General features: G+C 38.4%; 1 protein-coding gene across 1 annotated transcript in view; it reads left to right on the plus strand.

Annotated features, from left to right (window-relative positions):
- The first annotated feature begins 1,268 nt into the window (after nucleotides 1-1,268).
- The window catches only part of LOC121961901 (phospholipid-transporting ATPase ABCA1-like), a 172,168-nt gene continuing 157,950 nt past the window's right edge, over nucleotides 1,269-15,486 (plus strand). Inside the window, exons 1-6 of the mRNA XM_042512000.1 lie at nucleotides 1,269-1,334; nucleotides 6,350-6,443; nucleotides 7,091-7,232; nucleotides 7,344-7,471; nucleotides 9,590-9,717; nucleotides 11,497-11,694. Of these exons, the coding sequence (XP_042367934.1) occupies nucleotides 1,269-1,334; nucleotides 6,350-6,443; nucleotides 7,091-7,232; nucleotides 7,344-7,471; nucleotides 9,590-9,717; nucleotides 11,497-11,694 (756 nt within the window). The remainder of the gene's footprint in view (nucleotides 1,335-6,349; nucleotides 6,444-7,090; nucleotides 7,233-7,343; nucleotides 7,472-9,589; nucleotides 9,718-11,496; nucleotides 11,695-15,486) is intronic.

Consider the following 15,486-nt stretch of genomic DNA (forward strand, 5'->3'; position numbering starts at 1 on the left):
TTTCTTGATTAATAAATTAGTTGTTTGGTCTACAATATGTCAGAAGATGGCGAAAATGTAAGCGTTTCTTAAAACAGAGATAAAGTCCTCAACTGTCTTGTTTTGTCCCAACACAAAGATATTCAGTTATCGCTATAGAGGAGTAAAAGTACCCAAAAAAAATCACATTAAGAAGCTGGATTTAGAGAAATCTTTTCTTCAAAAAAAGTACCTTTGTATATATTCAGTGTATGTCAAAAAGTGTTTTGCAATGGGTTAGACTAGCCCCAACTAACTGTGTTGTTATTATTATTATTATCAATAAAGGCTTTTCTGTAACTGATGATTAAAAAAAAAAGTACTTATATGTAGTGGGGTTAGGGTTAGGGTAACCGCAACCCCCTACAGATTTTGGAGCTTCTGGTGACATACATGGACTTTAATCAGAAGACATCACAAAACTATATGAATGATTTGAACTGAGGCTGAAACTTTGATTTACTGAGAGAACACGTTACTGGAACACACTTTAAATAGCAGCTGTAAACTGGTAAAGCTCTCCATTGTCTTAAAAACAACCTCATGGGAGACTCCACGGCAGGCCACTGAATGAAATGTAGTCAACGCAGAGACTGTTAGTTGTGGAGTTTTTAATAAAGGTCATACTTGATGTAGCAGTGTAAAAACGCCACGGCAGATCTATTTGTTTATTATCTGTGTAATCAGTGTTCAGTGGCTAGTTAAACCTGCAATAAATATTTTTTACAGCAATCATTGGTCCACATAAAAAGTGAGGCAGTTGCCTGTGAAGTTTTTGTCTTTTATTTTTCTCTGGCCACTGAAAAAGACTGGTTAATTGGCAGAGCATTTGTAGCACAGTGGTGGTTAATGAGACAAAGAGCAGAGTTTACATTGCCTCATCCCCCTTTAAGAGGAAAAGAAAAGAGATTTTGGTTTTGACCTAATAGTTTTATATGCAGAACATTAAGTAAAACAACCACATAGTCTTTAATAAAGAATTTTTACACTCTAGATCCAATTTGCACAGCCTCCATGTGAGACATTGCCCTGTCCTGAGATTTGCTGAGTGTAGGTGATAATAATTCTTAGAACAGGTGCTGCACCATAAGCCCTAAGGCCTGGGGAAGTGAATGATTAGTGGCACTCCCCCAAGATGCATTGCTCCTCTGTATTAAAACCAAACTCTGCCTTTTATTCCCTCCAGGGTTTATTAAGTGGGCCAGTTGCCATAGCGACGCTTTGGCAGGATATTGCCGGGATAAGCCATAATGGGTCTCCTGACGCAGTTCACTCTGCTCCTGTGGAAGAACTTCACTCTACGGAAGAGACAAAAGGTACTCTTCTGCTCACCAGCCCCCTTTTCAAATCAACGTATATCTGCTAAAATTTGTCAGCAACGGAGGGAAAGTGAGGATATGGTCCCAGGGTTGTGTTATCAAGGGCAACTAAGTTATTCATGAGAGGGAAAGGTAATAGGAGGGAATTACTACGAAAATTGTCTCCTATAGAAGTAAGCCGCCTTTAACTCTCCCACTAGAGAACAAGAACAATCTTACTCTAATGCCGACCAATTCAAAGTGTCACCTTCAATTTTTAGAGATCTATCTCTGCACGTTATGTCACATTGCCTGTGTTTTAGTTCTAACAAAGCCAGTCTTTGGCCTAATAGAATGGGATAGGGAGTGACGAATGCTAAATGCTTTGTTTGAAGGGCAAACACTCTTTCTGACTCTTCTTACAAACTCACTGTCACAGCCTGTCCTCGGCAAAGTGTCATTGCAGTTTACAGAAAAATATTGCCAGACATAAAGGTTCAGTATGCAGTTCTGGAGAAAGAAAGTTGATTGTTGAGTGTCATTTTCAGGTTGTCATATACTGATGACTTTGTGTTGGTAGTCAGACAGAACCACCAAACCAAAATATCAGTGTCTGACAACCAGTAAATCAACTGTCTTTCTCCAGATTTATATACTGCACTGTCAAGTATTAATAATATATACTCCTTAACTTACAAATAACCTTACTGATGTTTTAACTGCTGTCACTTCTTACATACCAACTGACACTTTAGCTTTTGCACCTAAAGGGTTACTTCATCAATTTTCAACACGCTTTGTATCATAACAGTGTGGGTAGTATGTGTAAACAAACTCTAGTAAACCCAAATTTCCCTGCTCATCTCTTAGCTCAGATCCACCGAATGACGTATTCTGCTGGCTCTAGGGCTGTCGCTCAAACTATAGATTGTGCATTTTCATATGCCTACAACCACAGTTGAGATCAAACTGTATAACTAGGCAGTGCTGTTTAAATGGAAACCAAGAATTTGTTGCTGCATTGCCTATTTCACACCTATAATGTCCTCAGAAACATATTTCAGTGCACTGTTTGGCTGTTATATGAGAATTTGTGAACTTAAAGTGGGTGCCCAATTGTTTCCTGTATTGTAAAAACAAAGCCGAAAATAAATTTGATTTAAAGTTGCAACTATGCAGCGCTGATCAAACACAAACCAAGATTCTGTAATGGCTTGAAATGTTCTCAAAAACATACTTTAGCTTCCTGTTTAAATGTAATTAGATATTGTTTGTTGTCAGCCAGCAATCATATTGTTTCCTGTGTCAAAACAACCAAGCAAGCGTGATGATGACAATGACAGTGTTTATTGGACCAGTGCAGTGCAGTACATTGGTTTTTGTAGGTTTTCTACCCCATGAGCAAACAATACCACAACCCTTTTCTCTGTTTTCTCTGGTCATGTAGCAACAATTTCAAAAGGTCTTTTTAATGAAAAAAACATCTTTCCAGCAGTAAAATACTTATTCAAACTATCTCTGCCACTCAACTTAAAGTTCAAGCCTAAAGTTCAGCCGCTGTCATAGTTTATAGTTTAACTAAGAGTTCACTTAACGGTTCAACTGCTTCCACTGGTAGTGCTGAAAATATTGTACTGTCAATCCAGCTGTCCACAGGGATTCAATTTGAAACAAAAATTAAAATGCTAATTAATTTGAAATAAAATTACACTTCAAAACATCCTTCAAACCCCTTCAGTGACTCAGCCTCAGCTTATGCTTCAAATGCTGTAAGTGCCAAAAATAACAAGGAAACTCCTGTGCAACACTGCTGATTCAAACAATTGATATTTGTGTACATTTTAACCTATTTGACTTTTGATAATCAGCGTAAGCAAATACATAACATTTTACACACATAGCATTTTTTATTTTATAATTGTCTTTCTTATTTGTGTACGCCAAACAAAAACAGAGACAAGAATCCTTTGGTCTAGCTTAAATACAAGTACTTGTTGAAATTTAATGATTTATATATAAATCTCAAACTATGTTAATATACGGGGTTCCCGTGGATCCTTAAAGTCGTAAAATGAAATGAATCCATTAATCTAAAGTAGGGCCTGAATTGTTGTTAAAATGTCTTTAAAAAATCTTAAGTCTTAAAAATGATAAGAGGTGGAAAGTGAGGTTTTTTGAATTTTGTGTCTGTTGCACTGTAAAATCTCAAAATAATAAAGAAATTGATGCATTGATGTCGCCAAAAAGTCATGTTTTTTGTAGCAATAATATTTGGGCAACAATCTCCCTTATCTTTAAGTAAATGAAGCTGATTTATGTTTATTTCCTACAGTTTTGGCTACTGTAAAATTGTTCTTAAATTCAATTCTGAATGGCTTTAAAATAAATGTCTTAAAAAGTGTGAAATTCCACTTTCTTAAAGTTGTAGGAACCCTGATTTAAATCTAGATTTTTAATCATTAATATTGGTATCGCTTTTGTAGCAATTCAAGCCAGTGCAAGCCTCATTGATTAAGAACCTTTCAGATAGTATTTTACCCCTGCTGAAGTCTCTTAGGCATTGTCCCTTTACCCTGGGCAGCTCCCTTAACTGTCATTACTTCTTCATTCTCATAACAGACAGAAGCCTTCACATGATCAGTCAATGATACATGGCAGACTTTATTGGCTCTGATGTCCCCCACACTGGCCAAGAGATCACATGCTGTGGGAAGATAACAGTTACACCACGCATCACGGCTGCATTTCAAGGGTCAGAAACAGTTATCTGGTTAGCCTTATGAGTTATTTTTGGGGCAGATATAGCTGTAGATAGCAAAGAGCTGCAGTGTGTTCTTTGATTTATATCCTGGCGGTGATGACAGGAGTCACATCCACCCACTTGTTTTGTTAGGGGTTCGAACGCAGCAGTGTGCCTGTTGCCAAAGTAGAACAAAAGACATCTTCACAAAAAAATCTGCTTTCATCAAAGTTCATACTTTCTTGGAATAACTCAAGGCAAAGTCATTTGCAATTTTACAACTTTGTATCTGGGAAACATTCCCCTTGTTAATTTTATCAGGGTGGTATTCTTTTGTATCAGGGAGAAATATGCACTTACTCTTCCTCTAGAATGTGTGCGAGGACAGTGGTGGTTTTGTGCGAGGAATGTAGGATATTTGGCCAATGTCAACATGAAATATTGGTATTAGACAAAACCAGTGGGAGTTAGCAAGGACAATGGTGTTTCTGGAGGGCTTGTGGAGGTTAATGACCAATTATATGAATGCCTCACCAAGCATTTTAAGATTTTATAACAGGCATGAAACTGATTTTATGGTCCAGTATTTCACATAATTTCATAGGAGGAGATTATCTATTCACAAAGACGCTGGTGTCCAATGGCAAATGCCTAGGGAGCCAGACATTGAGAAAGTCCCCATGATCTCTGTGTTCCCTCTCCATGCATTTTCTTTGGAATACATTATGATAATTCACCCTCTCAGCAGAACTACATCCTCTCTGACACACAGACTGCAGGGAATTAAAGGGACCAAATTTGAAATTCTATCTAGTTTCTTTGAAATATATGCAATGTGATTTTCTGCAGTTTTCTCATCTGTAATTCATTGACAACATTATAAAAACTGATTTACTATATGCCTATATACCAAACTGAACTAAATAAAAATGTGTTCCACCCCCACCCCTCATCTCTGTGCTGCTGCAGAAATCTTACTTTAATTTATAAGGTTTTCATAGTGCTGTGGCATTACAAGCAATATGTATTATTGCATTTCTCTCACCTCTGCCTGCCCTCCAGTTTAATTACAAAGACAGCAACCTCAGTGTAGATGTTTCCTCTTATTTTTGGTGCTAATGTGCGTCATCATACACTAACATCCGAACATGTTATCAAAGCAGGAGCAAGGGATCGGCTGACTGGAGCTTTCTAGCTGATATCCTGGAGCAGGTCGCTCCAGCAGAGATGCTGAGAGGGATGAGCGTGCAGGCAGACCAGGTCAGCTAGGGTTAGCGGAGAGGGCTCGCTGGGTGAGTGCAGGGCTGCGGAGGAGTGGGGTTGTTGAGCGATTGTGTGTCTAGGGACGCGTAAAAGCCTGGATGGCAGAGGGTGTGGGGTTGAGGAGTCAAGGAAGGATGATCTGCAGTATTGTGAAATCTCATTGGGAGTTGTCCGCTTCTGGAAATTACTTCCTGCTGAATTATGAAGTGAAATCTACCGTTGCACAAATGCTATGTGGACCTCAGCTTTCAGAGGTGCACGCTACCTTGACTTATGTATAAAGAACCTGCGTTACTTGTGTTTCCATAGTGATAGAAATTGTAAAAACAAGCGTGTAGGTGTGTTTGGTAAATGTGGAATCTTAAACTTGGAATAACCCAAGGTGATTCAGAAACTCTAAGGTCTTAGTACTTTATCTCTAGAATATCCCTCAAAGCCAACCAAGGGGAAAGAAATACGAGAAACAACCAGGTGAAGAAGTAAAGCCTTGAGGTCATCAATTTGTGTTTTGTCGGTTTCTCTCTTCACTCATTCCCTGAGGTTGAAATAAAAGCCCGGGCATGTCAAATGGGGCGCTACCTGCTGGCAGGTATTGAAGTGGTTGTAGTGGTTGGTACTCTTCATCCAGAAGAGGATTAAATGTGTCGAGGAGATGATAGTGAGTGTGTGATAGCTTCGGCTTGGGGAGTCACAGGCAGAGGTTTCTCTCTCAATCTAGTGAGTGCCGAGAGTAAAAGGAAGACGAAAAGCAAAACATATGGACTGTGACGTGCAGACACATTGTAAATGCTCACATGGATAAGCACAGCCTCATGATGTAATTTCAGTTAATCATTAAGTGCATCTCAGCTGCAGACACTCAACTTTTCTATTTGTCTTTTAATTTGAGAGTTGCTTTGATTTTATGACTGGTGACGCATATTAAACTCATGAGAAAACGATGCATGTGATGTGAGTCATAATGTGTTACAAAGATGTATTTCATAAACAAATCGCTGCATGAAAATAAGAACTTTTATCCTTTGTGCAGGTGCGGCTGGTTGTTGAAGTGTTATGGCCTCTGTTTCTCTTTTTCATACTGGTGTGGGTGCGTTCCACAAATAAGCCAATTTATAAAGGCCAATGTAAGTACAAACTCAGCTGTAATGTTTTATTGTATTTTACATGTCACGACATGACTGTTACGAGGCATCTAGATCGTAGGGCTTGCTCACCGTCACCCGGGGTCAGACCCAAACATGAGGAAGCAGATTGCAGTTATTATGCAACAAAGATCTGGAATACACTAACTGAAGCCTTTATTTATTTATTTTTTATATTTGAGGCTTAAAACTTTTCTGTTTGCCACTGCTTTTCCCCAAGGTCACTTGAAGATGTTTCCTCTTAAATCCTTTAAATCTGCTGTTCTTGTTTGTCGATATTTGTTTTGTCTTGTTCTGTAAAGGTTCTCTTTTTTATTTTTTTTTATTTGAGTTATATGCTTTTGCTTATTTAAAGCACTTTCAATCGTCTTTGTGTCCAAAATGTGCTATATAAGTAAACTTGTATTGGATCTGAACCTGTAGAACAACTCCTCAGGTTAATGTTGTGTATTTTAAAGTAATTCAGAACTCACAGCTAATGCATGTACCAAAATTTTGAGGAATCCAGCAGGGTCATAAAAAATACAAGCCTCTGTTTTGACATCATTGCAGCTATATATTCAAACAACAATGTGTTAGCCGTGCAGTCGGGAGATGCATACTGTGAGAATTCATCTCTATTCCTTTAGGTCACTACCCAAATAAAGCCATGCCATCGGCTGGCGTGCTGCCCTGGCTTCAAGGTATGATGTGTAACATCAACAATCCCTGTTTGAACTATCCAACGCCGGGGGAGACACCAGGCCAAGTCAACAACTACAACAACTCCATGTGCGTACTGGCATTTATAATACACAAAAGGGAACCCTTTTAGTATTCTGAGAAAATATACATTCAGATTTCAGAAAGTTTTGGATTGTTTTTGTCTGTCTGTTAAACCAGAATTGCTGGGATGTTGATAGAGCTGCAAACCCTCCTGGTGAACAGATCTATTCTCAGCAAGGCACAGTTGCTGGCAGATGACCTCAACCAGTGGGATTCAGTCCTCTCACAGTCTAACCCTGGCAATGGTAAGAGAATATGAATACCAAATTGTTGATGCACTGACTTTAACACAGTAGCACTCGTCAAAAGAGGACCTTGTTTTAAGGCTATCATCATGATTATCATCATGATTATTGAAATTGGTAAAAAGCAACAGGTTTAAAGTGCTGACTGGTCTCTGTTGATAGACAAGTTTTATTTCCACTTGGTAACAGTTCATAAAGTAATAGGTATGGAAAATACTCAACCTCAGCAACATCACTCTGCTACGTCTTTTGTTAAGTACTCTCCATCAAGGAAAGTATCCCCTTCACGTGGATGACAAGTTGGAGGATTTGTTATTCCCCTTTATCCCTCAAAAACAATGGCGCGTGATTATTTATGATGCAATTTGCTGTGCAGACTGACAGATCGTTTGTCTTGATAAGTTGCTGCTTTGCATTAGGCTCATTTAGCCTGATGATATTCAGATTTTCATACGGCACCTAATTTGCAAAGAGACAAAGAGGGAGGGAAGGGAGGGGGGACTGCTGTTCAACAAACGGCTCGTGGGCCATTTGCATTTTGGGGTCGCTGGCTTGTAATATACAAGATTAAATCCATCAAAGATCTAAGCCTGGGCATAATTAATGGGATTCGCTGTCGGAGGCGAGAGCACAAAAGGTCATTAACAAGAATGGGGAATGGAGAACTATCAAAAGACAAGGATGGCAAAGGTGATTGTGTTGTCCTTCTTTTTTTGTTTTCACCAAGTGTTGATTAAAAGACTCAGGTGGTCACTTCAATCAGAAAGACAACAGTGTACAGGAAGAGTCTAGATCATGTTCAACTTCCCCATGATCTAACCCTTTCCACCCTGCCAGATGCTCCAGTCATTATGGGCATAATAATATGTGTTTAGTAGGAATGAGGAGGTGTTGTGCAATGTAAGCAGTGCCTAAAATAGCATAATTAATTCCAGACAATACTGAATGATTGTTATTTTTACCCAACATTTATCTTAATTGAACCTTTAATAACCCAGAAGAAGTCACTTCCTCGCCTCATCTTGATAATTGACTGACTTGCATGTATTACACTTGCAAAAGGGCTAATCTAATTAAATTACGTAACCCCTTCATCATCTCAACAGCACATGCTGAAGTCCCCGAGAGCAGAAAACACATGTCGAATAGATACAGGGTGTGAATATACTTTAGCGAGATCTGTGCTATGCTTTTGAGAGAGTAACAATAAACAGTCGATTGGTTCTGAAGCTGTCTCTTTTAAATCCCGACTATCTGTGGGCAGCTAATCAGGAGAAAATGGCTGGTTAACAATCTGGTACATGTTTAGCAACAAATTGTCTCCTCTCACACGCTCGTTCAACTAAAGTGTTCAACCTCTACTTGCACCAATGAAGGATTTAATTGCAACAGTCATAATTTCAACTAAAATTCATGCCACTTAAAGCAACTTTTAGACAAATCAAAATGCTATCAGGAATTTTTTATTTCATTTTTTTTCAAGGGCATGCACACATGAAAAGTGAAGGATTTCTTTTCATTATTGCTTTCTTGGTTGGCTATTGTTTCTATCAGTTAGGATAATATCATATTTCTTAGCAGCTGCACTGCAGTAATTTCAAAGATGTGTGCTTTAGCTTTAACCTTTCCTTTCAACAACAGAATAAATCATCCAGTGCTTTGATTAGACTCATCTTCCATTGCAGTAGAAGGGCTGCTGTCCTATTAGTTACACAGTAGGCTCTCCGTCATGGTTGGCATAGGTGTCCATCAGGGCAAATGACACACGTCTCACCCCTGCTTCTGCATTTTTGAATAGTAGAAATCAAATGCAAGAGGATAGACAAAGAAAGGAGGCAGAGACAGAAAGGCTGCAGGGCTGGCTGCAAAATATCTGCAGTGCAGATGGCGAGTGAGGAGGATTTATGGCTAAAACAGAGATAAAACTATGAAAATAAGACTCAGGTTAAAAACAAGAAGATATTTTTCCTTTTCAGTTTCCCATCTCTGATGTGTTGTCAGCCATGCACATGTAAATGTCCAATACGCTGCTGTACACTGTATTTATTGTGTGTTCCTTTTTGCTGTGTATCATTTTCTGATCTGCAAAAGCAGTGATTGTCCATCTTTATGTTTCAGCTCAACCAGTGATACTAAGGCGTATTCTAAGAGACAATGAAACTTTCTCCACTCATCTGAAAGGGAATTTGTCGGTGCCACCAACAGTGGTTGAAAGCCTCCTGAATGCTGGGATTAAACTCAATCCGGTGAGTACCATTTAGCTACACTGCTCGTAAACCAGGGTAATACATCGCTATTGTTTTGATATCATGACATGAGACTATACACTGTCTTGAGGCCCAGACACACCAACCTGACATCAAGAATTGATGAGTTGCAGCACACAGAACACAACCTGATGTTCAAAAATTAAAATGTATTTACTGTGCAGTAGTTCACAACAAAACAAGCTATTGCAAACCATTTCTGCTCAAGAGCTTTATGGTTAAAAAAAGATGTTTCCATATAAATAAAAATTTTCACAATGTCACATGCTTTTGCCTTAAGTGATTTTTGGCTTTCCTAACTTACATTTTTCTTCTTGTCCACTGAACTGAACTATTGATGAGAGTGATTTAATTCACTGATGGTCTCTGCCACCTCCAACCATCAATCAGCATGTTAAATTAGCTAAAAAAAAAATCAACAAAAAATGACGAGGGCGAAGTAGCACTAATGTTCCAGGACACACTGTAAAAGAAAGACAACAGATGCTCACCGACAGCCCAACGCTGACCGCTGGCTGACTGTTGACTTGGTGTGTCCGAGCCCTCAGGTTTGGGATATCGTATATTGTAAGTGTTGTTTTTTTTTCTGGTGTTAAAGGCTACATTACAGTTAAGTGATGTCATATTTTGAACTAACCAGAGTGTTGTGCTTTTACCCACTTAGTCATTTTATCTACAGATGATGATTAATCAAAAATCTCATTGTGTAAATGTTTTGTTAAAGCACTAATGATCAACCCAACAATATTGTTGCAGTCTCAATATCAAGGTATTTGGTAAAAATTATGGTTATATTTCATTTTCTCCACATCTCCCTTCCATAACTGCTTGCAGGTTGAAAACAGCAAACAGTCTCCAATAAGAATCCCAGCTATTTTGACACATGATTTTCCACCTCCTACTGTAAATGAAATAATTTATATATTACCAAAATGTTCAAAAGACTAAATGTGCCAAGAGTGTTGTGCTTGAGCATTTAAAATGTAAAATGTCCTGGCCAAGAGCTGCCTCTGGGACTCCTTGTCTTGACAGTCATAATCAAAGCAAACTCAAGCATTTGCTAGACATAAAAAGTCGTTTGAAGCCGCTTACAGTAGGTAATTTGGAATGAAATAAACTCGCAACAGCAACAAGGCTGTCTTGTCTGTAAATGCTCCCCAATTGATACCGTGGTATGTAAGTAGTGAGTGAGCTATATCAGATGAGCTGCAAGAAGGTAATTATGTTTCCCTGACTTTGACAAGGATGCTTAAATACAATGTGCACTGATTAAAAGATCCCTCCTGTGTATGAGGCATTTGGATGGTTGCAGTGTGCTCTGATGCAAAATGTACTATGTGTCCAGAAAGTAAAAGTTCCTAGTGCAGTTTGAGAGCTATTCTCTGTCATATGCACATGCCTCCTGTCTTGCTTGGTGTCACGGTATAACTTTCTGGTACGATTCAAACTATCTGTGTGTATGAATCTGTGTGAGGGGGTGTTAATGCTTATGTCTGTCACATTTTTACTTTTGTTTTAAGTCTCCTTGTCGGTGTTTGTGCATATGTAAAGTATGTTAGTATTAAGTAAAGTGTTATGTAAGAAAAACAATGCGTAAAAAAGTAAACCTTAATTTATTTCTGATTTTGAAAATGTGATTTGGTATATGATCTGCCTGCATAATGACCCAAAGGACAGGGCACATGGATAAATAAAATATGGTCCAATGCAAAGTTCTCTTGTTTGTGAACTTTTACCAAAGTTGGTAATGTTTTTCAGATGATGGGCGGCCCGAGGCCAGGCAACCTGAGCAGCATCCTGTGTGAGGGGACAGATCTGGATGAGTATATCCAATTTAGCAGCCAAGCTGAAAAGGAGGCTTTTCAAAATGTCAGCTGCTCCCGCAATCCACAGCAGCTGATTAACGCCCAGCAAGTGCTCCTGCAAAACCTGGATGTGAGGAAAGTGCTTTCTGAGGTGAGCTTTTCTCACTGTCACCAACACCACTAACAAATCTCACAACTCATCTGGTTTGAGTTTCAAGAGACATAAAGGAGTTTTGCAGAGTAACTTGGTCTCGATTGGTTTAATTTTGACAAAAGTTAGAGAGTGACTGCATTTGGGAGCTACAGTATGTTTACATTAATTGGCCTGACAGGGACGCTGTATTGTTGCAAGCCATTATAGTAATATAAGCCCACATTCCTGCACAGCGAGGTCACCCACATCTACCATCCTTACAAATTACACTGTCTGGACTAATGAAGGTGGCATTAGAAATGTAAATTTGAAACACTTGTGATGTCTCAGCCACCACTGGTGTAATTAAGGAATAACTTGGGAGGATGCATTTGAATCCTCTGGCAGGCACTTGTAAGTCAAATTGATGCTGCAGCTGTTGTGTGCATTTTTCCAGTTTTCAAAAGAGAATAAAGTTGATTTTGGGACATTTTTGTGGAAAAAAAAGCATCTAAGATTGAGGGCCTTTGGAAGGTATTTCCTATTACTTAGATTTAAGAGCTGGTGCTGCTAGAAGGTGACTTCCATGTGCACTACTGACTGGAGCACATTGTAGCATGTTATAACCCTATACAGCCTCAAGACATTGATTTTTTCAACAAGCAAATATAGCTTTGGTTATGTACTGATTTAACCTGTTTGTGCAATGGGTACCCTGTAAGTCACATTTTTAGAAGAATAATCACAATTCTATCTCATTTGGAAAGTGGACACTTGCAGACCAGGCTAATTAGCTTCCACTAGAGAAGTAGGACCACAGCTTTCTAACTTTTGAACTTTTTGAACAGTCATTTTATATGGTATGTGATTTATTGAACCTGAGTCATGGTAGCTCCTGAAAAGCTCAGGGGTGTGTTCGACACAAATCGTCTAGCTGTGATGATAAATAACCAGTCTGTTAAAACTCCCAACAAAAGGTTGTCCTGTGATCTCACCACTTAGTACTGTACCCAGTGATGTAATTCTGACACAATTTTTGTTTTTTTGGAAAAGAAAAATATTTTGAATTTCAATTCAGCTTCAGAAACGGCTACAGAAACAATCTTCATTTGCAAACTTTGAAGACGGTGGCATTTGCTTTTGCTCAAAAGGTAGAAAACTTACAACTACAAGAATGCACTGACCAATAAACGCTCCTGCTGGTGGGGGACGTGATGGGACCTTGTCCATTTGACACAATGCCTGCCTGCTGTTAACTAAGGAAACAATAGGCTAAAACATGTTTCTTTTTTTAAATTTTTAACATTTTAGGCAAGAAACAGGCAGCTAACAGAATCTTGATTCATTTGATCAGTGTTTCCTAGATTAACCATTACATCTGTTTTTTTAACCCTCTGTTTTCACTGCAGGAAGCAGTATGGCACCCACTTCTGGTTCACAAACTCTCGCTATTACAGCTAAATAGGGCAGTAAAATATCTTTCTGAAAACTTTTAAGGCAGGAAATAGGCATTGCAGTAGCATAGTCTTGATTTATTTATTTTTTTACCCTTTGATCGGACATCTAGGCACTTGTTAAATTGAGAGCAGGTTACCACAGTTCATCTTCACATGCTACCCACATTGATTTGATTCAAAGCTGGTTACAAATTAAAATGAATTATCCCTTTAAAAACATTTACCACACATTTTCCTAATTCCATCAGTAATGGAGAAATGTATTGTTTTGCAAGACTTTGTGTACCTTTACATCATTGTTCAGTGTTTTCTGACACAATCTGATTTCTACAATACTGAGTAGGCCTGAAAGTGAAGGGTTTATTAATTGTACAAATATGGTTCTGAACTGCTGAGCAAACCATTTTAAGATACAAGTTTTAGCTATCCAGTCTGCCTATTGTTGCTTAAATTGATGGCGTGGTCTTTATTTATTGGGTGTGATATTGTGAACCTTATGCCTAACCAAAAAGGAAATGCCAACGTGTATATGGGTTGTTTTTTGCCAAAATTACCTGTTCAGCTTTCTTGTGCTATTTGCTTTATGGACGTTATGATAGATACTGTAAACTGAGAGATAAATAAGACAAAGTAAGCATGGCTGCACAAGGTCATTTTAAGCATGGATATTCAGTCAATTACATACTGTCAGACCACAGCTTCATACAATTTTAAAAGTATCTTAGGAACATTGCCTGTTCTAACTATAATTCTCACATGGCTTGCAGTAAATTGAATTGAAAGACAATAATTTTCTGTGCCAGCCAATTGACTTGGAAAGATGAAGACATAGCTTTTAAAGTTAAAACTTGCTAATGCATCCACTTTAAGGTAAAACCTACGGGCGATGTGTTATTACTGCACCATTATCTTAATGTATTTTCATTTCTTTCATTTTGAGTGGGAAATTATTTTCTGTCCCATAGGGTCTAAGCTTTAAAAATTGTCATTGTCATGTGCACCTCCGTGTCTTCCAGTAATTTTACTAGAATGCGTGCAATCAGGTGGGAATTATTTATTAGAACCAATGTTTTGTTGAATTCTTTTTAAATCTCTGAGTTCCCTTTGGGATGATGAAAGCCTGCACTTTTCTTTGAGTTTATCTTTGAGAGAAAATATATGGGACAGCAAATCCAATAAATAAGTGATAAGGCAGGAAGTTCGTAGGAGAGCGCATTTGAACAATTTAAGCCCACAGGCATTTTCAGACACAGGGAAAAAAAACCAGAAAGCCCAGACAAGATATGGTGCAAAGGCTCTTCAGTGCCGCAAGCAAATGGATGGAAAAGAACATCAAGCCTTCACACTTAAAGCTTGACGCTGCTGAATGATTGTGATAGCAACAACAACATAAAGAAAAGGACAAGGGAAGAAGTCAGGGTTTATCACTGAGGTAGTGAGTGGCAGAGACAGTGGTTCCACAACTTTATTTGGTTTTCTGGAAATCATTTCAAAACACGTTGCACAGGGAAGACAGGGAAACAAAAAGCATATGTGGCACTCAGCAGAGGTCATTCAAATGCCAGAGTTTTTACTCTGCTTTGATCACATCATCTTCCCTGCAGTTCATTGGAACAGCTAATCTTATCTTTTTTAGCCTTTCAAAAAAATCTGTGTTTATGACATTCTTGTAGAATTATTTTTCTAATTAATTGTTCCTGGTTTGCAAAAGCAATGCAAGCACTGTTCAAGGGTACCAGTGAAATTTGAGTTCAACAAATGAGATAAAGAAATCTGTTTTTGTGCCATGGTTCACTTTATCTACCCCCTAATATAATATTACTGAAATATCTGCTTTCATTGTCTGATGAATTTTAGCTGCTTTGCTCAAAATTGTCTGAGACTCCTGTGCTTTCTTACTAAGTCTCCTCCTTAATGCGCACTCTACACACAGAGAGAAGAAGTGATCTGTGAATGAATGTATTTGAGACTCAATCAATAGCCAGGCTGTTGTCCAAAATGTGTCTGAATTGGCCATTATTTGAGAAAAGTTTGAGTTTTATTTTATTTCGTACATCTCTTCAAATGTCTGATCTGCCCACTGCTAGTCTTTATGGACCTACTGTATGTCTTACATACATTTCTAACCTCTGCAATGTTAATTACTGAAAAAAAACAATACAGGTGCTCCTGGTACAGCCTTTACTTGACACTTGATACATGAAAATGACAATGGTTAAAAGGGCACGCCATTTAGTTCTTGCAATTAGAGTCATACTGTGTACCTCCAGAATGTCACCGTAACACGCAATAACACTCATCATTTTAATGCAGCTTTTATTAACCCGTGACGGGGTTGATGATGTTAGGATAT

This window comes from Plectropomus leopardus, chromosome 23 (genome assembly GCF_008729295.1).
Source record: "Plectropomus leopardus isolate mb chromosome 23, YSFRI_Pleo_2.0, whole genome shotgun sequence".
NCBI lineage: Eukaryota > Metazoa > Chordata > Actinopteri > Perciformes > Serranidae > Plectropomus > Plectropomus leopardus.